The 23,746-nt window shown below is 38.0% G+C and overlaps 4 protein-coding genes and 1 non-coding gene across 10 annotated transcripts; 4 read left to right on the top strand and 1 right to left on the bottom strand.

Moving 5' to 3' along the window:
• The first annotated feature begins 446 nt into the window (after window positions 1–446).
• On the top strand, window positions 447–10,456 carry LOC104728554 (glutamate synthase 1 [NADH], chloroplastic). 4 transcript variants are annotated; one of them, XM_010447515.3, is made up of 21 exons: window positions 447–1,191; window positions 1,281–1,400; window positions 1,596–1,709; window positions 1,802–1,954; window positions 2,045–2,145; window positions 2,240–2,336; window positions 2,798–2,907; window positions 3,020–3,123; window positions 3,259–3,438; window positions 3,528–3,871; window positions 3,968–4,038; window positions 4,126–4,595; window positions 4,689–5,558; window positions 5,643–5,797; window positions 5,975–6,136; window positions 6,227–8,047; window positions 8,381–8,649; window positions 8,730–9,035; window positions 9,137–9,404; window positions 9,513–9,770; window positions 9,857–10,456. In XM_010447515.3, the coding sequence occupies exons 1-21, from the start codon at window positions 769–771 to the stop codon at window positions 10,112–10,114; spliced, it is 6,654 nt and encodes a 2,217-aa protein (XP_010445817.2). In that variant the 5' UTR covers window positions 447–768; the 3' UTR covers window positions 10,115–10,456. The 4 variants fall into 4 exon arrangements, with proteins under 4 accessions (XP_010445817.2, XP_010445826.2, XP_010445819.2 ...); XM_010447524.3 differs by lacking the exons at window positions 447–1,191; window positions 1,281–1,400; window positions 1,596–1,709; ... (1 more) ...; window positions 2,045–2,145; window positions 2,240–2,336 and adding an exon at window positions 2,398–2,544; XM_010447517.2 differs by lacking the exons at window positions 447–1,191; window positions 1,281–1,400; window positions 1,596–1,709; ... (1 more) ...; window positions 2,045–2,145; window positions 2,240–2,336 and adding an exon at window positions 2,398–2,526.
• A 43-nt stretch (window positions 10,457–10,499) lies between these two features.
• Window positions 10,500–12,904, top strand: LOC104728572 (acyl-CoA-binding domain-containing protein 1). 2 transcript variants are annotated; one of them, XM_010447532.3, is made up of 6 exons: window positions 10,500–11,347; window positions 11,702–11,804; window positions 11,924–12,015; window positions 12,255–12,346; window positions 12,436–12,533; window positions 12,623–12,904. In XM_010447532.3, exons 1-6 carry the CDS (start codon window positions 10,875–10,877, stop codon window positions 12,800–12,802), a joined length of 1,038 nt encoding a protein of 345 aa, XP_010445834.1. In that variant the 5' UTR covers window positions 10,500–10,874; the 3' UTR covers window positions 12,803–12,904. The 2 variants fall into 2 exon arrangements, 1 of the variants encoding a protein (XP_010445834.1); XR_015581679.1 differs by having other exon boundaries at window positions 10,584–11,347; window positions 11,924–12,020.
• A 776-nt stretch (window positions 12,905–13,680) lies between these two features.
• On the top strand, window positions 13,681–17,833 carry LOC104728578 (importin subunit beta-1). The gene is made up of 3 exons (XM_087487300.1): window positions 13,681–13,929; window positions 14,479–16,902; window positions 16,989–17,833. Exons 2-3 carry the CDS (start codon window positions 14,489–14,491, stop codon window positions 17,185–17,187), a joined length of 2,613 nt encoding a protein of 870 aa, XP_087343426.1. The 5' UTR covers window positions 13,681–13,929; window positions 14,479–14,488; the 3' UTR covers window positions 17,188–17,833.
• Window positions 17,834–21,967: 4,134 nt separating this feature from the next.
• On the top strand, window positions 21,968–23,132 carry LOC104728586 (uncharacterized). Of its 2 annotated transcripts, none has more exons than XM_087487460.1 (3): window positions 21,968–22,166; window positions 22,530–22,597; window positions 22,699–23,132. In XM_087487460.1, the coding sequence occupies exons 1-3, from the start codon at window positions 22,100–22,102 to the stop codon at window positions 22,822–22,824; spliced, it is 261 nt and encodes an 86-aa protein (XP_087343586.1). In that variant the 5' UTR covers window positions 21,968–22,099; the 3' UTR covers window positions 22,825–23,132. The 2 variants fall into 2 exon arrangements, with proteins under 2 accessions (XP_087343586.1, XP_087343589.1); XM_087487463.1 differs by having other exon boundaries at window positions 21,994–22,166; window positions 22,536–22,597.
• A 225-nt stretch (window positions 23,133–23,357) lies between these two features.
• On the bottom strand, window positions 23,358–23,428 carry TRNAG-CCC (transfer RNA glycine (anticodon CCC)). Its single transcript has one exon. It is a non-coding gene; the product is annotated as a tRNA-Gly (tRNA).
• Between the last annotated feature and the right edge of the window lie 318 nt (window positions 23,429–23,746).

The raw sequence follows: 23,746 nt of genomic DNA on the forward strand, positions 1-23,746 counted from the left end.
TAAATATAAAAGCACACGCCAAAGAAAAATAGCTCACATACCTATCTATCATATATATTATGCATTTATTTGCTGCTTCAGTCTTCCACACGCTTTTTTCTTCCCATTTGAAATTATTTTTGTTGTTTATCCAAATATAAAAAATTTTGATCAAAGATTTAATGCTACATATTCTAATATTAAAAGAAGATCTTGTATTTGATTATATGGATATTTTAATAAAATAAATGAAAAAATTAGAAATATAATTTATTTCAAATAACGTAGACCTGACCACAAATTTTGTTTAGCTCTCATATTTTCATGGGGTAAGAGGAACAACAAACCACTAATACTCAAATTTACAATATTAATTAAAATAGCATTGTGGATAAAATAACAAAATAACAAAATTAAAAAAATGAGAAAATGAAAATATAAAAAAATAAAAATTTCTCTATCTAAACGAAAGCGAACAACAAGATTTTCTCTCTCCCAAAGCCTATCTCTCTCCTCTCTATAAGTAAACGTCTCGCATCTGATGTAAAACGTATAAACTCTCTACTCTCGCAGCCGCCACACGCCCCGCCGCCTCTTTTTTGCCCGGTCCGCCGCGCTCTTTCTCCTTCTGTCCGCCACGCTCTCTGTTTTTTTTTGGTTGTTTATACAGATCAGAAAAGATCGTGATTCCTTGTCTCACTTTTTTTCTTTCTGAATAGACCAAAAAAAAACCAAACCAAATCTGTTAACCTGATCATTCACTGTTGATTCCGTGAGAACAAAAAAAAAATGGCGGCAGCTTCGTCTAGCTCCGTTCTTAACCTCCGAACCAACCAACAATTGTTATCACTCCGATCTCTGAAAAACTCCACCGTCCCTGCATCCCAATTGGCCGTCGCGCCAGGTGTCGGCCGTAGAAGGACGTGTACGACGGCGCGATGCTCTGTGAAGAAATCGTTGGCGGCGACGACGACGACGACGACTCCTGAGAGTCCTTTCCTAGGGACTCGTGTGAGGAGATCCGGATCCGAGACGCTTCAGTTTTGGAGATCGGACGGTCCTGGACGGTCTGCGAAGCTTAGAACGGTGGTTAAGTCGTCATTTTCCGGTGTTCCGGAGAAGCCTCTCGGTCTTTACGATCCTTCCTATGATAAAGACTCTTGTGGTGTCGGTTTTGTAGCAGAGTTGTCCGGCGAGTCCAGCCGCAAAACGGTACCGTTCTGTTCATCATACATGTATAATTTAATCGCTCATGTGTGTGATGTGATCAGTGACATGGTTTTGATTTTTGAATTTTTCAGGTGACTGATTCGTTGGAGATGTTGATACGGATGACTCATAGAGGTGCTTGTGGTTGTGAGAGCAACACTGGTGACGGCGCTGGGATTCTTGTTGGTCTGCCTCACGATTTCTATGCTGAGGTTTGTTTTTTTTTTTTTTTTAATTCTCCATGCAAACAGATTTTGAAATCGGTTGGTAAAATTATAAAAAGATCTGACAAGATCTAAACCGTTGCAAATCTTTTATTTTATTTCTTTGTACTAATGTTTCAGAGTAGTTATTATTGGTTCTGTTCGGTAATTAAGTTAAGTGGTTGATGTGTTTTTGTCTATCAGGCTGCGACAGAGCTTGGCTTTGTACTTCCTCCTGCTGGAGAGTATGCTGTTGGTATGTTCTTCTTGCCAACCTCTGAAAGCCGGAGAGAAGAAAGCAGAAATGTTTTCACTAAGGTTCGTTTGACACTTTTTTTATTTTCTTACATTTTTTGAATAAATTTCATAAACATGGATTTTAATGGAGAAGAGTTTTTTTTTGTGTATAGGTTGCTGAATCACTTGGTCATTCAGTACTTGGATGGAGATCAGTGCCTACTGATAACTCTATGTTGGGAAAGTCCGCTTTGCAGACTGAACCAATTATTGAGCAAGTTTTCCTTACTCCTACTGCTAATTCTAAAGCTGATTTTGAGCAACAGGTAATTTTTTTGCATTTACATTTTATACATTGACATCTAATATTTAATTGGTGTGGGAGATGATGTTAATGATACTCTTATATGTGACAGATGTATATTCTTCGAAGAGTATCCATGGTTGCTATTCGGGCTGCGTTGAACCTTGAACACGGTGCTATGAAGGACTTCTACATTTGTTCTTTATCTTCTAGGTATTTTAGCTATTTTGTGAAGAATTGTATTTTTTTTTTCTTTAAGGAATGAAATTATTTAATCTAATGAATTGTGTTTTCTTTCGTGATTTAGGACTATTGTTTACAAAGGACAACTAAAGCCTGATCAACTGAAGGATTACTATTACGCGGATCTTGGGAGTGAAAGGTTTACGAGCTACATGGCCCTGGTAAATAATTTTTCTATTCACAATCTCTTTTTTTATGCTGACTCCATGCTCCACCAAACAGCATGTGAACCAACGGGGTAACCGAGGAGATGCGAGGTTGAGGGGAATGACTTCTGAGAGGCATTGAAGTTTGAATGATCTCTTAAGTTCCTCCAAACCCTCTTGATAAGTATTTTAATTTTGGATGCTGGTGAGTTGGTAACGTCAAGTGAGTCCAGAAACTCGTTTGCCTTGATATGTATCATTAGTTATCTTAGGGTTGAGTAATCACAAATCTAAGATTTTGTTGGTCAAGGTAGTTAGCACAATTCAGCAACATTAGAAACTTGCTCCCAACTATAATGCTGTTGAAGTATTGTCTAAGACCAAGTGGTAAAGTTTTCAGTTGCATACATACACATTTTCATATTTTAATAACTTAATGATTGACTATACTCGGTTAAATTTTATTGATGGTTTAGGTTCACTCTCGGTTCTCTACCAATACATTTCCCAGCTGGGATCGTGCTCAGCCAATGCGTGTTTTGGGACACAATGGAGAAATCAATACTCTCAGGGGAAACGTGAACTGGTATGTCGTCAGAAATATAATACATTAAGCTTTCATGTAATTTAAGTAACCTGTTTGCTTCATTTTTAATTAGTGCACCATCTAATGATTTCTGAGTTTATATTCCGCACAGGATGAGGGCACGTGAGGGTCTTCTGAAGTGCAAGGAACTTGGATTATCAAAGAAGGAGTTGAAGAAGCTTCTGCCTATTGTGGATGTTAGCTCTTCTGACTCAGGTAACTTTTATTCTCGATTATATGCCTGTACAATGTTCAACTAAATGTGGATCAGAGCTTTCCTTAGATTTTATGGACCTATGACACGCTTAGATTTTATGGACCTATGACACGTTTCTGTATTGACCTTGCTAGGTGCTTTTGATGGTGTTCTTGAGCTGCTTGTCCGAGCTGGGAGAAGTCTTCCTGAAGCTGTTATGATGATGATCCCTGAAGCATGGCAGAATGACAAAAACATAGATCCAAGCAGGAAATCGTTTTATGAATACTTATCTGCTCTAATGGAGCCATGGGATGGACCTGCCCTCATATCATGTAAGTTTTATTCCTAAGTTCTGCACAAACTTACCAACCCATTTCTTTATATGTGGTCTTGATGTAACTCTCCATTGGATCTCTTGCAGTTACTGATGGTCGCTACTTGGGTGCCACATTGGACCGTAATGGACTTCGTCCTGGTAGGTTCTACATAACCCACAGTGGAAGGGTCATTATGGCTAGTGAAGTCGGGGTAGTTGACGTACCACCTGAAGATGTGATGAGGAAAGGAAGACTTAACCCGGGTATGATGCTTCTTGTTGATTTTGAGAAGCATATTGTTGTTGATGACGATGCCTTGAAGCAGCAGTATTCACTGGCAAGGCCCTATGGTGAGTGGCTTCAAAGGCAAAAGATTGAACTTAAAGACATCATTGAGTCAGTTCCAGAGGCTGAACGGATTGCTCCTTCAATTTCTGGTGTTGTACCGGTAAGCCTGTCGCTAAAGAATCCCATTTCCCCTAGTAGAGTATACTCTCAGTCATCTTGAAAATGGTTAGTTGACTTTTTTTTCGTTGTAACATAGGCCTCAAATGATGATGATTCAATGGAGAGCATGGGAATTCATGGTTTATTGTCTCCACTGAAGGCCTTTGGGTATGTTTGTTTTTATACTTGCTAATGTGTATTCCTCTGTTTTTCTTTGAAATTGGCCTCACGCTTCCTTATGACCTATGCATGCAGTTATACAGTTGAGGCGTTGGAGATGCTGCTGCTTCCGATGGCTAAAGATGGCTCTGAAGCACTTGGTTCTATGGGGAATGATACACCTCTAGCTGTTATGTCAAACCGAGAGAAGTTATGCTTTGAGTATTTCAAGCAAATGTTTGCTCAAGTGACAAATCCTCCAATCGATCCTATTCGTGAGAAGATTGTTACTTCGATGGAGTGCATGATAGGTCCAGAAGGTGATCTAACTGAAACAACTGAAGAGCAATGTCACCGTCTCTCCCTAAAAGGTCCTCTTTTGAAAGTCGAAGAGATGGAAGCAATCAAGAAAATGAATTACAGAGGCTGGCGGACTAAAGTTCTTGATATAACTTATCCTAAAGAACGAGGTACAAAAGGGTTAGAGGAGACCTTGGACCGAATTTGTGATGAAGCTAATGAAGCGATAAAGGAGGGCTACACATTACTTGTTTTGTCTGACCGAGGTAATCATTTGGCATCCTTAGATCGTATTTTAATTTTTGACCACTTTTGCCATGTTCTTACTCTTTTTTTTTTTAAATGTTTTCATATTTTAGCTTTCTCTGCAACGCGTGTTGCTGTGAGCTCTCTCTTGGCTGTTGGTGCCGTTCATCATCATCTGGTTAAGACACTTGCGCGCACCCAAGTTGGTTTGGTAGTGGAATCTGCTGAGCCACGTGAAGTGCATCATTTCTGCACTCTTGTCGGATTCGGAGCAGATGCTATTTGCCCATATTTGGCGGTCGAGGCGGTTTATAGATTACAAGTTGACGGCAAGATACCACCAAAATCTAACGGGGAGTTCCATTCTAAAGAAGAGCTGGTCAAGAAGTATTACAAGGCAAGTAACTACGGAATGATGAAAGTTCTTGCCAAAATGGGAATTTCAACGCTGGCCTCATACAAGGGTGCTCAGATATTTGAAGCTCTTGGACTTTCATCTGAAGTAATTCAGAAATGTTTTGCGGGAACCCCAAGCAGAGTGGAAGGAGCGACATTTGAGATGCTTGCACGAGATGGTCTTCAATTGCATGAGATGGCTTTTCCAGCCCGTGGCTATGCACCTGGGAGTGCAGAAGCCTCAGCACTTCTCAATCCAGGAAACTATCACTGGAGGAAGAATGGGGAGATTCATCTCAACGACCCTCTTGCGATTGCAAAATTGCAAGAGGCTGCACGGACCAACAGTGTAGCTGCATACAAAGAATATTCGAAGCGCATCAATGAATTGAACAAGCAAAGTAATTTGCGCGGGCTCATGAAGTTCAAAGAAGCAGATGTAACCATTCCACTAGATCAAGTAGAGCCTGCAAGTGAAATTGTTAAGCGGTTTTGTACAGGCGCTATGAGTTATGGATCTATATCACTAGAGGCACATACAACCTTAGCAATGGCCATGAATAAACTTGGAGGAAAGTCAAATACAGGTATATTTCTTTTTCTCGATGATTTTTGTATATTTTCTTGTTCTTTGCAAAAATACTAAGACATTATTTTATGATCTGCTTAAGGTGAGGGAGGGGAACTGCCATCCCGTATGGAGCCCCTTGCAGATGGTTCAAGGAACCCGAAAAGAAGCTCCATCAAACAAATTGCTAGTGGAAGATTTGGAGTCTCAAGCTACTATCTTACAAATGCTGATGAGCTGCAGATAAAGATGGCTCAGGTGACTTAAAATTTGGCTTTGCATAATATTTTCTCATTCTCATACCTTTTGCACGTCTTTGGGTTTCTACAGACTACAGTCCCTATGATTTTTGCTCCTAGCAGATAATGCTTTTGCCTCGTCAAAAGTTTTTTGAATGTTGGATCTTAATATTGGTCTGTCTCTAATGCCATACAGGGTGCCAAACCTGGGGAAGGTGGGGAGCTACCAGGCCACAAGGTTATAGGAGACATTGCTATCACCAGAAATTCAACCGCTGGTGTAGGGCTAATCAGTCCACCTCCTCATCATGACATCTACTCTATCGAGGATCTTGCTCAGCTAATTCACGATCTTAAGGTACCCATACGTCTTATAAAATCTTGTTTAGACATTTCTAATCTTCATCCTTCCGTTTAGTGTAACATTTGTTTCTCTTATGTCGTGTAGAATGCCAATCCTGGGGCCCGTATTAGTGTTAAACTTGTATCTGAAGCTGGTGTCGGAGTTATTGCTAGCGGTGTGGTGAAGGGCCATGCTGACCATGTTCTGATAGCAGGTCATGATGGAGGTACTGGTGCATCTCGCTGGACCGGTATTAAAAATGCTGGTCTTCCGTGGGAACTTGGTCTAGCTGAGACACACCAAACTCTTGTTGCTAATGACCTTCGCGGCCGTACTGTTCTTCAGACTGATGGTCAGTTGAAAACTGGCAGAGACGTTGCAATTGCAGCACTTCTTGGTGCTGAAGAGTTCGGATTTAGTACTGCTCCCCTTATTACACTTGGGTGTATCATGATGAGAAAGTGCCACAAGAACACCTGCCCTGTGGGAATTGCTACTCAAGATCCAGTTCTCCGTGAAAAATTTGCTGGGGAGCCTGAACATGTTATTAACTTCTTCTTTATGCTTGCTGAGGAAGTTAGGGAGATCATGGCTGGACTTGGTTTCAGAACTGTCACTGAGATGATTGGTCGTGCAGATATGCTTGAACTTGACAGGGAAGTTGTCAAGAACAACGATAAGTTGGAGAACATTGATCTTTCTCTTTTGCTCAGACCTGCTGCTGAGATTCGTCCTGGGGCTGCTCAGTACTGTGTCCAGAAACAAGATCACGGCTTAGACATGGCTCTGGATCAAGAGCTGATTGCTTTGTCAAAATCTGCTCTGGAGAAAGCTCTTCCGGTGTACATTGAGACTCCTATCTGCAACGTTAACCGCGCTGTTGGGACAATGTTGAGCCATGAGGTAACCAAACGTTACCACTTGGCGGGGCTTCCAAAGGATACAATTCATATTAAGTTCACAGGAAGTGCTGGTCAGAGTCTTGGAGCTTTCTTGTGTCCAGGAATTATGTTAGAACTTGAGGGTGATAGCAACGACTATGTTGGAAAAGGTCTCTCCGGAGGTAAAGTTGTTGTCTACCCTCCAAAAGGAAGCAGCTTTGATCCAAAGGAAAATATTGTTATTGGTAATGTAGCACTTTACGGGGCCACTAGTGGTGAAGCATACTTCAATGGGATGGCTGCTGAAAGGTTCTCTGTTCGTAATTCTGGTGCTAAAGCCGTTGTTGAAGGTGTTGGTGATCACGGCTGTGAATACATGACTGGTGGTACTGTTGTGGTGCTTGGCAAGACTGGTAGAAACTTTGCTGCTGGTATGAGTGGTGGTATTGCTTATGTCCTTGATGTGGACGGTAAGTTTCACACCAGATGCAACCCTGAACTAGTTGATCTGGATAAAGTTGAAGATGAGGAGGATAAAATGACACTCAAAATGATGATCCAGCAACATCAACGACACACCAACAGCCAACTTGCTCAAGACGTTCTTGCAGACTTTGAGAATTTGCTACCCAAGTTTATCAAGGTTTTCCCAAGAGACTACAAACGTGTTTTGTCGGCCATGAAACATGAAGAGGTATCCAAGCAAGCAATAGAGCGTGCTTCTGAGGAAGCTGATGAGTTGGAAGAAAAAGAACTCGAGGAGAAAGACGCCTTTGTTGAGCTGAAGAACATGGCAGCTGCTTCTTCTAAAGAGGAGATGTCAGGAAATGGAGTGGCAGCTGAAGCTCCGAAGAAACCTTCTAAGGTAGATGATGCTGTTAAACACCGTGGTTTCATTTCTTATGAGCGTGAAGGAGTTAAGTACAGAGATCCCAATGTTCGTCTTAATGACTGGAACGAAGTCATGGAGGAATCAAAACCTGGACCGCTCCTTACAACTCAGTCAGCACGATGCATGGATTGTGGAACTCCATTCTGCCACCAGGTAAATATCTGTTAGCCTCTCTTTTTATCCTTTCTAAGTTGTCTTCTTACAGCTTATAATTTAGTAGTTTATGCGCATGGTTTCTTTTTAAAAAAGCATATTGTATTTGCTTTTTTTTTTACCTGATTTGGGCTTTGCTTTATATTTACATGACCCGCAATTTTTGTTTTTAAAAGCTCTTTATTTTTTAGATCTACTAACTAAATTTCCTCATCGATGGTAATTTGGTATTCAAATTTTATGTAAATGCAAAATTTATTTTTAAAAGGGAAAATGCAACTTGGCATTTCATGAATGGATGCTAAACAATTTTTGTTTTTGATAAATTTACAGGAGACCTCTGGATGCCCTCTTGGTAACAAGATTCCTGAATTCAACGAACTTGTGTACCAGAACAGATGGCAAGAAGCCTTGAACCGTCTACTTGAGACAAACAACTTCCCTGAGTTCACTGGGCGGGTGTGCCCTGCACCATGTGAAGGTTCTTGTGTTCTTGGAATAATCGAGAACCCTGTATCCATAAAAAGCATTGAATGTTCTATTATAGACAAAGCTTTTGAGGAAGGATGGATGGTACCAAGGCCACCTCTCAAGAGAACAGGGTACACTTTCTAACTCTATTCTCTTAGCAAACTATTTTATCTTAGTCTGTATTTACATGTTTCTGCTTATTGATTTGCAGGAAAAAAGTTGCTATTATCGGAAGTGGACCGGCTGGATTGGCTTCGGCTGACCAACTGAACAAAATGGGCCACTCAGTAACAGTGTATGAGCGCTCTGACAGAATTGGTGGGCTTATGATGTATGGAGTCCCAAACATGAAGACGGACAAAATTGACATAGTTCAACGGCGGGTTGATCTTATGACCAAAGAAGGTATCAACTTTGTGGTCAATGCTAATATTGGAAAAGACCCGTCTTACTCACTTGATGGGCTTAAGGAAGAGAATGATGCAATTGTTCTTGCTGTTGGTTCCACAAAGCCAAGGTACTTTTTCATTTTTAAAGATTATAAATTCCTATTTGTATGACCAGAAATATAAACAGATTATAATCAAACTGAGACATTGTTGTGTATCAATTTTGCAGAGATCTTCCAGTGCCTGGTCGTGATCTATCTGGTGTTCACTTTGCCATGGAGTTTCTTCATGCAAACACCAAAAGCTTGCTTGATAGCAATCTTGAGGATGGCAATTACATTTCAGCAAAGGGAAAGAAGGTTGTTGTAATTGGTGGAGGTGATACTGGTACAGATTGTATCGGAACATCTATCCGCCATGGATGCAGCAACATTGTAAACCTTGAGCTTCTTCCTCAGCCACCTGCTACGAGAGCTCCTGGAAATCCTTGGCCACAGGTTTGTTTCAGATTTCTATACTCGAATCATTTTAGCAACTTTTTTCATAGGTTAAAAAACTTGTAAGCAGGTATGTAATGAGTTTACTTGTATTGTTTATGACTACAGTGGCCTCGTGTATTCCGTATTGACTACGGACATCAAGAAGCTGCCACCAAATTTGGAAAAGATCCAAGAACTTATGAGGTCTTAACCAAGAGGTTCATTGGAGATGACAATGGAAACGTCAACGGGCTTGAACTTGTGAGAGTGAGTTGGGAGAAGGATGAGACCGGGAGGTTCCAATTCAAAGAGATCGAAGGTTCCGAGGAAATAATTGAAGCAGACCTCGTCTTCTTGGCCATGGGATTCCTTGGACCTGAGCCGGTAAGTGTTTCTCATTGTTTGACCCTCTTGTTCTAAATTGTGGTAATGATCGTAAACCAATGGCTTGTTTTGTTTTGTTCTTACAGACATTGGCTGAGAAGCTAGGACTCGAATGCGACAACAGGTCGAACTTTAAGGCAGAGTATGGCCGGTTTTCAACAACAGTGGAAGGTGTTTTTGCAGCAGGTGATTGTCGCAGAGGCCAGTCTTTGGTTGTTTGGGCCATCTCTGAAGGACGTCAAGCTGCATCTCAGGTCGACAAATTCCTCAGCAAAAACGATGATGACGAAGACGCCAAGCTACGGCAAGGACTTAACCAAATGAAGCACAATATCAGTAACTGAGGTAAAAGAAGCCTAACTCATCTGAAGCAAAAGTCGAGAGGAAAGACCAGCTCTCATAGAGACGACTTATGGCAGAGATGATGAAGGGAGAAGAGTTGCAGAGGAAGCAAAAAACCGAATTTGATGGTTTAGAAGAGAAGGAAAATGATTAGGTTGTTTTTGTTTACTACGTCCATAAAAGTAATAATGATTTCTAAGTACATTATTTTCTTAGTAGGATTTTTTTCAGTAGCTTTGTTTTGGTAAAGCTTTCTGAACTGAAGGCCTTATGGTTTTTTCTCTATGGCTGTTTCTGAGTTTGAATTTTTAAGGAATGGTAATGCATAGTTCCTTTTTCTTGCTTTTGCTCTCTTTATTTTCATTTCGTGTCACATATTTATGGTGTAGTGTAAAAAAAGTATGCAACTAAACACTAGCTGAGGTTAAGAAAACGATTAAGATACGTAAAAAATACAAAAAGTGAAACTTTATAAGTCAACAATTTAAAGGTTTGTGTTTGGGCAATGGTCTAAAAATCTTCTGTTGTATCTCATCTTCAACAAAAGACAATCCCAGAAAGTGTAATAAAAAAAAAAAACAAATTGAGGAGTGAAGCGGTGAAAACAAGAGAAAAAGGTGGCTCCTTTTTTGTTTCTGGAGATGCGTTTGCAGTGACTCTTCTTTGATTTGTAGGGCTTCTCTACTCAGATTTCGAGTTGGGTTTGTTTGAATCTCAGTGAAGTTTTCATCTTTATTAGAAAATTTTCCGATTTTGGGGGAAATGGATGATTGGTATCAGCTTGCACAGTCTGTAATCATAGGTTTGATCTTCGCTTACCTTCTCGCTAAGCTAATCTCAATCCTCGTCGCGTTTAAAGGCGAGAATCTCTCACTCACTCGCGACCACACGACTGAATCGGAGTATGAGAGCTTGCGCAAGGTCGAATCTTTAACCGGGATTAGCGGCGAGACAGAGTCTCTTGTGGCGGAGCAAGGTAGTTTGAGAGGTGACGAGGATGATGATGATGATGAGGACGACGAAGATGATGATTGGGAAGGTGTTGAAAGTACAGAACTTGATGAGGCATTTAGTGCTGCTACGGCTTTTGTGGCTGCTGCTGCATCTGACAGGCTTTCTCAGAAAGTATCTAATGAGTTGCAGCTTCAGCTTTATGGATTGTATAAGATTGCTACTGAAGGACCTTGTTTTGCTCCTCAACCATCAGCTCTCAAAATGACTGCTCGTGCCAAGTGGTTTGTCTCGCTCACACTCTGATTTATATGTTATGACTGTGAACTTGATTGCTGATGTGGTTTGTTCACTTGTGAACTGTGATGTACGGATGATTCATATCTATCTTGATGTCAACAAGTTCGTATCTTGCATCGCCTAAGTATCGAAAAGGATTGTTTTTGTTGTTGTATTGATTAGTAATCTGATTCTTATGTCTTGACTTTGAAGATGATTTCTTCATCATGTTTTACTTGTGATGTACTGATGGTTCTTTCTTGTGGATGTATCTGTCACCGATTGGTAATTTATGGGTTAGGCTGCAGATTTGGTCATAGAAATGCAATTTTGATTGACTGAGACCTGTTGTGTTTTAGGCAAGCATGGAAGAAATTGGGTGCTATGCCTCCTGAAGAAGCAATGGAGAAGTATATCGATCTTGTGACTCAATTGTATCCAGCTTGGGTAGAAGGTGGCTCGGTTAGTAGTTGTCTTTACCCTTATGTAGTTATGTTACATTTCATCAGACTGTTTGTGAATCATCTGTTTCGTTTCTTGAATAATATCCTGGCTTGTTTTGGTTTGTTGCGGAATTTTAGAAAAAAAGAAATCGGAGTGGTGATGCTGCTGCAGGTCCAATGGGACCGGTGTTTAGCTCATTGGTGTACGAAGAGGATTCCGAAAATGAGTTGTAAGGTTTCTAAGTGATTAGTTACAAATTTCTGATATCTTTGAACTTTTATTTCCGTAATGAGCACTTTCTCCCGAGGTCTCTGTATTACTAGAGAGTAGAGACTAGATCAGAGGAGGACTGTATATATATCATAATACTCACCTTAGTCATAGTCAAAGAATCATGTGTTGATTTTAATCATAGTCAAAGCTCTGTTCATTCTTGTGGTCTTTACTCTTATGTCTATTATGTTCCAGGAAGATTGATGCCATACACGGCTTTGCTAGAGAAGGAGAAGTCGAGAATCTATTGAAGTGCTTAGATAATGGCATACCTGTAAATGCAAGAGGTTAGTAGTCTCTAATGTATACCAATTTCACAAATGTTTAGATTTTGCTTTGGACAATTCACGGTAACTCCATCCTTGGATTATGTCAGATAGTGAAGGTCGAACACCGCTGCATTGGGCTATAGACCGTGGCCATCTGAACGTTGCTAAAGCTCTAATTGATCAGAACGCTGATGTGAATGCTAAGGTAAACAAAAACCTTAAACCATTTCTTTCCTCTTAAAGTAAAGATCTGTGGGCTGTGTTTTAGGTTAGCTGACAAAAACGTTTTTGTAGGACAATGAAGGGCAAACATCTCTACACTACGCTGTTGTCTGCGAAAGAGAAGAAATCGCCGAGTTCTTAGTGAAGCAGAAAGCTGATACAACCATTAAAGATGACGAAGGAAACTCGCCTCTTGATCTCTGTGAATCAGAATGGCCTTGGATGCGAGAGAAGATAGATTACTCCAATTAATGTGTGTGTCAAATCAATGTCTCAAAAACTAGATGCTTTGTTTTTCTTCTTTACCTTTTCTTCTGAATCTTTGCTTCCTCCTGAATCAATGTTTTGACAAAACAAGTACAACAACACACATTAACATATACAAACACAAGAATTGGTTACTATATTAATAACACACAGAGAAGAAGAGATCATCATCATAGCCCAATAATAATAAAGAAAGCTGTTTTTATGTGACAGCAATGCTAAAAAGTTTAAAATGATGGTTCGTGGCCCTTCTCTGATATTATTTTTTCCAGCTATCTTAATCATTATGAATTTTCAAATCTGTAAAATTAATTTTTGTTGATTACTTCTCAAATTTAGTATTTTTCTTGTATAAATAAATGTATTATTTTTTTGTACCTTTGGAAGAAAAAGAAAAAAAGGGCAGAAAGAAACAAGCAAAAACAATCTGGACCGTTGATGTCAGGAAATCGAAAAGATGAGAATATTTGAAGGTGGGGGGGTTCAGATAAGGACCACCCAACACGCGATGTACGACATTATCTCTCCAGATATTACAAAATTCTTTTTCCTAATTTACCAAATTTTTATTATTTTATTTTATATTTCTTATATCTTTTTTATTTATTTAAAAGTTAGGATACACTGAACAGTCCCTAAATATACGATTGGAAACTAATTTTCAAATTTAGAAGATTTACATAATTATCAAAAAAAAGATTATAATTTAGAAAAAAATATTTAATATATATACATTTTTAATATGATACACTTAACAAACCCTAAATCTTAAATTGAGATTTTTAAAAAATACTACATATAAGGAGAAAATAATTTTACAAAACTTAAAAGATTAATATAGTTATCAAAAGAAAAAAAGATTTACATAATAAATTAATTGTTTTTTAAAAGTTTTAAATAATAATACATCTTCACAGCTTATTATTCTTTTCTTCTCTCTCTCTCTCTCTCTCTCTCTCTCTTACCTTTTTCGCTGGAACTGTTTTTTTTTTGTTTTTCGTCTCTTCCTTTCTCTCTCTCTTTTTCTCTCTCTTCCGTCTCTGGGCTTCTAGGGTTTGTCCTCACAGTCTTCGATTTGCCGCTTTATCCGATCACCGCCGCCGAGATTTTAGGTAAAAAATCCTTCTTCCTTCACTTCAATCTATTCAACTTTCTTCTAAAAGATCCCATCTTCAGATTCATAACTTCCCAATTCGCGTTTTTTGATTCGATCTCGATTCAGTTAGTCATTGATTTTTTTTTTTTTTTTTTGAAGTTTCGTTTCGATTTGTTCATTGTGTTTTTGTTAGGATTTTGAACTCGTTCGTATCTGGGATTAAGCTTCTTCTAGTTTTTACTGATTTGTTTATTTGTTCAAGTCACTAGTTGATTTGGTCTTTTGTTAGTAAAACTTAGTTGATTTCTTTGTATATTCGATTTCGTGCTCGGATCTGTGTTTTTTTTTTGCTGTTTCAATCGAGTTTCGTAGTCTATTTTAACTCTGGGCACAGCTCTCTTTGTTGTTTACGTTTTTGTTTGCTTAGTTTAGGCGTCGGCGATAGTAATTTAGGCAGTTTTGTTTTTTTTGATTCGACCTGATTGTAACGAGTCTCTTGTTTGTTTTTGGGAATTATGTATGAGAAGGAATCAGTTTTAGCTAATTCCGTTGTATTGCTTTACAGATAAAAACCTATGGCAATGGAGGTAACCCAGTTGCTCATTAATGCTCAGTCGATTGATGGAACCGTACGTAAGCACGCTGAAGAAAGTCTCAAACAGTTTCAAGAGCAAAACCTTGCAGGTTTCTTGTTATCTCTTGCTGGAGAGCTTGCGAATGATGACAAGCCTGTTGATAGCAGGAAATTAGCCGGTTTAGTCCTAAAAAATGCTCTTGATGCTAAGGAACAACACAGGAAGTATGAGCTTGTTCAGAGATGGTTGGCTCTAGACATGTCAACAAAGTCCCAGATCAGAGCTTTCTTGTTGAAGACACTTTCGTCTCCTGTACCCGATGTTCGCTCAACTGCATCTCAGGTCATCGCCAAGGTCGCAGGTATTGAGTTGCCACAGAAGCAGTGGCCTGAGCTCATTGTATCTCTTCTCTCCAATATTCACCAGTTACCAGCTCATGTCAAGCAAGCCACTTTGGAGACTCTTGGATACCTATGTGAGGAAGTGTCACCTGACGTTGTTGAACAGGAGCATGTAAATAAGATACTCACGGCTGTTGTTCAGGGTATGAATGCTGCTGAAGGTAATAATGATGTTAGACTTGCTGCAACCCGTGCTTTATACATGGCTCTGGGATTCGCCCAAGCAAATTTCAACAATGACATGGAGCGTGATTATATCATGAGAGTCGTCTGTGAAGCAACCCTGTCCCCTGAGGTGAAAATTAGGCAGGCGGCTTTTGAGTGTTTGGTGTCTATTGCTTCCACATACTACGAAAAGTTGGCGCATTATATTCAAGATATATTCAACATCACAGCTAAGGCTGTAAGAGAAGATGACGAGTCTGTTGCTCTACAGGCAATTGAATTCTGGAGTTCCATTTGTGACGAAGAGATTGACATCTTAGAAGAATATGGTGGTGAGTTCGCTGGGGATTCTGATGTTCCATGCTTTTATTTCACTAAGCAGGCTCTCCCTGGGCTTGTGCCTCTACTGCTGGAAACTCTTCTTAAGCAAGAAGAAGATCAAGATTTGGATGAAGGGGCTTGGAATATTGCAATGGCTGGTGGCACATGCCTCGGTTTGGTTGCTAAGGCAGTTGGTGATGACATTGTACCACATGTCATGCCGTTTATTGAAGAGAAAATATCAAAGCCTGACTGGAGAGAGCGGGAAGCTGCAACCTATGCTTTCGGTTCCATTTTGGAAGGCCCTTCGGTAGATAGGTTGATGGCGATTGTTAACGCAGCGTTAACATTTATGCTCAATGCTCTAACAAATGACCCAAGCAACCATGTGAAAGACACAACTGCATGGACCCTTGGTCGGATATTTGAGTTCCTTCATGGTTCAACAATCGAGACACCAATAATTACCCAGGCAAACTGCCAGCAGATTATCACAGTACTGATCCAGACCATGAAGGATGCGCCCAATGTTGCCGAGAAGGCTTGTGGGGCTCTATACTTCCTTGCTCAAGGCTATGAGGATATCGGCCCCAATTCTCCATTAACACCCTACTTCCAGGAAATTATTCAGTCACTTCTTTCTGTTGCACACAGAGAGGATGCAACTGAATCACGCTTGCGGACTGCAGCTTATGAGGCGTTGAATGAAGTTGTCAGGTGTTCGACTGATGAAACGTCGACCATGGTTCTGCAATTAGTACCTGTGATAATGTTGGAGCTTCACAATACTTTGGAAGGGGAAAAACTTTCAATGGACGAGAGGGAGAAGCAAAACGAGCTGCAGGGACTTCTATGTGGATGCTTGCAGGTCATCATACAGAAATTGGGATCTGAACCAACCAAGTATATGTTCATGCAGTCTGCAGACCAAATGATGGGACTTTTCCTGAGGGTGTTTGGCTGTAGAAGTGCAACTGCACATGAGGAAGCCATGCTTGCCATTGGCGCTCTTGCTTATGCAGCAGGTCCTGATTTCGCCAAATACATGCCTGAGTTTTACAAGTACCTAGAAATGGGTCTTCAAAACTTTGAAGAATACCAAGTGTGTGCTGTTACTGTGGGTGTTGTTGGAGATATCTGCAGAGCATTGGAGGACAAGGTTTTACCTTATTGCGACGGGATTATGACGCAGCTTCTGAAAGATTTGTCGAGCAACCAGTTGCACCGATCTGTGAAACCACCGATATTTTCCTGTTTTGGTGACATAGCACTTGCTATCGGTGAGGATTTTGAGAAGTACCTGAGGTATTCAATGCCGATGCTTCAGAGCGCCGCAGAATTATCTGCTCACTCATCTGGAGCTGATGATGAAATGACGGAGTACACAAACTCATTGAGAAACGGGATCCTTGAGGCTTATTCAGGAATATTTCAAGGTTTCAAGAATTCTCCCAAAACCCAGCTCCTGATTCCTTTTGCACCCCATATCCTCCAATTTTTGGACAGTATATACATGGAGAAAGACATGTAAGTTTTTTTCAACCCAACTGAATTAGATATTAGTGCTAAGTTGGTAACAGTTGTTTAATTTTGTGATAAATGTTGTGTGACAGGGACGAGGTGGTGATGAAGACAGCGATTGGGGTCTTAGGAGATTTAGCGGATACACTAGGGAGTCATGTGGGTGGTTTGATACAACAGTCAGTGTCAAGTAAAGAGTTCTTAAACGAATGTTTGTCTTCTGACGACCACACAATTAAAGAAGCAGCTGAATGGGCGAAGCATGCCATTACCCGTGCCATATCTGTTTGAAGGCTCTTCTTTGCCTATAAGAAAGAAAAAAAGAAAATTCCTTTTGCTTTTTTAGTAAAGTCTGCATGCATCTCTGGGTGGGTTGAGTCGGTCGGGGAGGGTAGAGCTGCAACAGCCGAGTCACATCAGCATCATCATCATCATCATCATCATTATCATCAGTTTCATTTGCATCATCAGCATTACCGGGGGTCAGTCAGGGAACCATTTGAGTCGAGGATGGGGGAATGATGAGTTTTGGGTAAATAATGAAACTGGAGGAGTCGCGGGTGAAACTTTCCCGGGTATGGAAACCCCCGGGAGTAGAAAGAACAGGAGGAGTTGTGGTCGTTTTCTGGTGGGTTTTGGGGACAAAGTTATACCAAAAAAAGGTTTCATCGAACATCATAATACATTCAGCAAAATTGTTTTTCTTTTTCTCTCATATGTTCGTTCTTCAACCCCTTGAGGAGGGAAGGTCTCATGTTTTTATCAAGTGGGGGCATTATTAGAGGACAATCCCTTGATTTTTTTTTTTTCTTCTTTTCTTTTATTATTTGGTTAGTTGCAGTCTTTGCATCATCATTTTGTCTTTTGGGGGTTTGTATGTTTGATTAAAAAGCATTATTTACATTTTATTTTTATATGAAAAAGTTTCACATGTCTATATCTTCCCTTGCTTATATGCAGTTTAGGGGTTTTGCATACACTACTGTTTTGTTTAAATATATGTCACATACAGGAACATTTTATATTATATGGTGTCATGTCTTAGGGTCTTCAAGAAGAGGTCCACATATATTTGAATACAATGAACTGTTTTCAATATTTTAGATTCCATCATTTGATTGGCTCGAACAATATGGGAAAGGTCACATGTTAATAGGAGAAAATGTCCTGCCTTACTCTGCTTCCAAAGAGTCAAGTTAAGAGAAGAAGAACATCTCACATCACGCTGCTTTCAAAAGTTTATGATACCTCAATTTTGGTTGTTTGTACTAAAATTTACGTTTCATATGATCCATTTATAATTTAGTCGTTCTAAACAAAGGCCAAATGCAACACATGAATTCGAAACAAGAGAAACCATTCAAGTTATGGTTTAGATTTTATGTTTTTGTATGTTAAGTTCGATATTGTTTAAATTAGTTTCAAACGGTTTCATCTACTAGTCCCAAAACATTTTCTGAAGTCTCTCGAACATTTTAGATAGGAATCTTATCTTATATTATTATGTCATAGTCATTAGACAAATCTTCTTCTAAATTGATCAAGGTGAGGAACGATGTTGGTATGTTTTTACTTCATTGCGATGACATACTCATCAAGATCTCTATTCTATATCCCACAAAAACAAATTAAAAAGATAGATAATAGCTAAAAGCCTAAAACATCCAAGAGAAATAGGACACGCCACTCTGACTTGGAAAAAAAAGATCGGTGGTAATTAGAAAAGGGTCTTTTCTTTTGTCAAATGACTGTCCAGCAGTACACACAAGAAAAAAAAAAGAATATGAAAAAAATACATTTATGTCGTCCGCGACGATTTTTTTCATATTGATATAATATAGTATCATTTACGGCGTTAATACTTTATGTTGAGACTTTAAACTCAATACCACCGAAAGATACACGATATGACTTATTGGAGTCGTCAGCTGGAAAACAGCCAAAATATGTGAAAGACGGTCCATATCTCCCGAAAAATCTTACCAAAAGAAACAACACTATCAATAAATCCATGAACATTTTGTGAGAAAGATGAGCTCCAAGTTTTATGTTAAGGTTCTGTTTATAGAATTAAAACTACACTTAATTATGAGGTGGAGTGTGTATATTAAAACGAAGAAAATATTTAAGAAAACTAGTGAAAGTGTGAACAGTGAAATATTAGTTTTGTAATTTTTTTTTTGTCTTTTCTTTTTTAAACTGTTGACGTACATTTTCGTCGTCTTTTCAGAGTAGTCGACATTGGACAACAAACAGAAGTTCAAACTTAAGACACATACATTATTGCCCAATAAAACACATTTAGTGGTTCATTAGTTTAATTATTCATCACTCTTTTTAAACGCAACATATAATTGCCGACACATTGATTTTGTTTTCCTACTCATGTTTTCCCTTTATTCTCCGTTTCTTTGTGAATTCATGCATATTCTTAAACTATCTTTATACATAATCTGTGTGGCTTCGGGCGGAAGGGTTATTGTGTATGTACATATATGTGTTTATTAGCTTGTTCGGTAAAGACTATATATAATATAGTCCCAAACTCCCAACGATTTTTGTTTACGCAATTTAGTAGTTTTGTTGTATATGTGTAGTCTATAATAGTTTAAGAAGGGATGATTTAATTTATTTAAGATTAGGATAACTAAATAAAAATAATAAGAGAGAGTGGTAAATGTAGATATAAAACTTCTTCATCAATCGATCCAAATTTTGAATATGATGATGTCTATAAAATTTTGTTAGGAATGAAAGACCATATGTTTTATAATTGTGAGTTTATTTTTTAGGGTGAATGCTCTTCGATTATCTAAGATGTAGTAGAATTATGGGATTTATCATTTAGGTCATAAATATTATGAGAAACGATGTTTATTAGTATAAAATAAGATTTTTGGGGATAGTGGTCTCTCACTGTAATGGGTCACTTAAAAAGGTGCACTTCCTTCTCTGATGCATTTGCAGGCCACTCGCTATGTCTGTCTCAATCTTTAGTTGACTTCTTATAAAGTTGTTGAAGGCCGCAATGGAAGGATTAGTTCCACTATTTCTCTTTATTTGTATCAAATTATTTAGTGTTTGGTACCACGGCTTTTTAAATCTGCCCTAACCATCTTTTGTTGACTTCCTAATTATTTACCAAAATCCACTTGTGACATAGTTTATTTCTCTGTCTAGAAGTTGTGTTTACCATGTTGGTTTAAGCAAGTGATCTTTTTTTTTTTACTAATTTAGTCTACATATGCATTTGTATTATGCTTATCATCCATGTTCAAGTATTTAAATGTATCAGTGTATGTAGTATTCAATAGAAAACCCAAAAATATCAGTCACAAAAAGGTTTTACAAGTAATTAAACCATTAGTAGTGTTTTCAAGTTTGGGTATTTGTAGGGTCTTTGTCTTAAAAGCATGTACCCTTGATACAAAACTTCACTTTCGTTTTGATGCATTAACAGCATTAAAACTAACAATAATTACGTACGAGTTTGGTATGATTCCATCTTGCTTTTCGATAATGGACCCAATTATCTTAGCAGAATTCAATTTCCAATAAAACTTTGCGTCGATAAGTAGACTTATGATCACACGTGGTGCACTCATCGAATACATTACAGCTGTGTGGGAAAAAAGTTGTGAAATCAATGGGCTTAAAAGTTACTAAATCATGTAGATAAAAATTGATCATGTAACCAAATGAAACTTTTTCTTTTACAAAAAATATTGGTTTTGACTAAATTCGTCTAGAATAAAACAGCACTAATTAGAAATTGGAACTATCCTACAGATAGTGTTTAGAGAACCCGGTTTTATTAGCAACAACCGATTTGAATGGTATAAGGAAAAACGATTTTAGAAGAAAAAAATAATAAGAGGGAATGATCTGAAATTTTCTAAGTAAAACAAAATCTACATATAAATCACTTTGATCAAAGTATAAAACAATACTAGTATCATACGTGAAAGTAATACCTATAACTGAAATTTTAATTAGAGTGATAAACTTAGTTGGAAGCTTGGATGAACCAATAAAATTTGGTCCTAGTAGAATATATGGATGGTCAAGACAGGACCTTCCACTTAAGTTAATGAATTAGGTCACTTTAATTTTCTTGCACCAAACAAAACTATTTTCTCAATTATGAATTTGAACCACATGACTAACCTTATCGGATGGCTTGGCTTGGATTAACTTCAGTACAATTAGTAATTTTTGGGCTGCCTTAAATCTTGGTTACAAGATCATATCTAGTGTGTATATAAAATTTCAAACGGCATTGATATAGTAGTTGGCCAAATTCAAATCTTGCACCCTAGAAAGTAAAAATCTTATTGTGTTAAAGAAATTTTCAGTGTGTACGCTTCAACTTTTAAAGCCATCTTCATATATCAGGTGCGCCTAGCAAAATAGATTTTATTCATCAGATGGTTAGCTTCATACGTTATAAGACGATATCTCGTTATTCATAAAATGTTAAGATGGTCTTCTAAATACGTTGATGTTGTGATGTAATATCAAAGACCGTCTAATTAAGATAATCATATGATTTTATGAAATTTGAACAATGTCATGCGAGAAAGTGTACGGTTATTAGCTAATATACGTTTTTTTGTCCCAAGCATAATTAGAGGTAAGCTTTAAGTGTTCTTTTCTGGGAGATGTAACACGATCAACAGTTGAGTTGACTTTTTTTTATCAACTTTTTTCTAGGGCTTGTGGGTTCATTGCGTTAACCCAATATCTTCTTATTCCTCTCATTATTCTCTCTCTGTTTTTTTTTTCTTTTTTTTTTGTTCATGCTACTATCATCACCATTTTGATGTTAGCCTCACCACTGATTTAAACTTCTTAAAACAAAAAAAAAATTAGAGAAATTTTTTTTTATTGATATTCACGTGATATTCTTATTTTAAAAAGGTTATTTTGATAAGGGCTTTACATGTTTTGATCATTATCATAAACAGAACCAACCATCTTAGTCATGGTCATCATCATTGTCATAGTCATCATCATCACCATTGCGACTATATGCTATATGGACCAAAACAGCTTCCACCACATAAACTTGACCGTTTATAAAATGGGAACTAGCCTTCTCCCATCTTCTCACATGAAAACCCATTCTCTCCTCATTTTCCATTGATTAATTACATTCTCTCCTAAACGAACAAAGAGTAGTAATCATCAAAAACCATATAATATGCCTCTTAGGATCAAACCCCTATCTCTCCTCTTCCTCATACTCATTGTTTGCTCTTCATCATTAGGTAAGCATATATTCCTATTCCATCCTTTTCTATTTAGTATTTTTACTTTGTTAAAGGGTAACTAAATAACGAGCTTGCGTCCAAACACAATCCATTTCAGTCCAAGATTAGCTTTTGATGTTCGATTTTCGTATCTTAGTCTTTTCTTGATTGTTAAACCGAGTTTCTCAGTCTACCTTAATAGGATTCGTTAATTACTGTTATATTGATATAGTCACACCACCGAATACTATTTCATTTCTTTCTTCAATATTTAGAACATATCTAACTAACCATTTCGCCTTGCAATACGTATGGATCCGTTTTAGCTATCGCGATATATATAAATAGTGTATATTCCTCTGATACAATGTTTTCTTTTAGCCATAGTGGAAGGCTCTATCCAGATAGGAGGCTCAAAGATTCATGAGATCAGTTTCAAGCTGTACAAGGTATATACATGTTTATATGTGCTTATTATAATTGTAAGGAATGTTATGTTTTGCGCGCGTCCAAATATTGACAAGTCCCATATTGGGTTGTTATTATAAAGAGTGAGGAAGTGGGAGCGAAGAAGATGAGCCATAGGAAGTTGATGTTCCACTCCACAGCGGACTACGACGATGCAGGACCCAACCCTAAACACGACCCAAGAAGAAGGCCCGGAGGCAAGGGTTGAATCATCTACAACAATCGTGTCACTCTCTCTATCTATATATATAAGTTAGCATATTATAAGCTCATGCACTGCTAATATCTATAATATGAATGTATGTTTGTATGTTATGTTTTGTATCCTCCTTCTCTGACTCTTTTTGTTAGAAGATGAGATATCAGTGTACAATACCCTTCGGAAACGCGTTCGTCAAAGGAGTATTAATGCCAAGACATACTAAATCCTATTAATTTAACATATATATAGAATCATATTCTGTGTACTTCGTTATATCAGAAAATAAATAAAGAGTGTTATGGTTATTTTTAGTATTCACCGCGAATAATCATCTCTACAATATATAAGGACAACGTAATCCAAAAATCAGAATTTTTTAAAATATATAGTATTTTACATATTTGATCATTTCAATCCCAAACATATAATATATAAAAATTATCAGTTGGACTAATTAAAACAAAATAAAAATGAAGCTATGTCTATCATAGATTCATAGCATAGTACAAATGAAAAATGATTGCAACAAACAAAAAAGGTGCGCATCCAGGGAATCGAACCCTGGTCAGTACCGTGGGAGGGTACTATGATACCACTACACCAGATGCGCTTTTGCTTTCTCTTCTTCTATTATGTATTCTTCTATTATGTATACTTATATTATTTACTTACTATGTCCATCAGTTAAATGAACACAAAAGCACTTGGGTTTGGTTGTAAACTTACACTTGTTTTGCAGAAATACACATAGGCCTTGATTGGAACAACATATACTAGAGCATTAGCATTATGCAGCATAAGCATTAAGGTGCATAAGTTGTATGCTCTGATTAATATAACACATTTAGTTGATTGGTATAACAGTGGAGTATTAGATATTATATTTATATTTAATATATGATATTAAATAAAAAATAATAATTTAAAT

The sequence above is a fragment of the Camelina sativa genome, chromosome 2 (assembly GCF_030686135.1).
Source record: "Camelina sativa cultivar CO46 ecotype springtype chromosome 2, ASM3068613v1".
Taxonomy (NCBI): domain Eukaryota; kingdom Viridiplantae; phylum Streptophyta; class Magnoliopsida; order Brassicales; family Brassicaceae; genus Camelina; species Camelina sativa.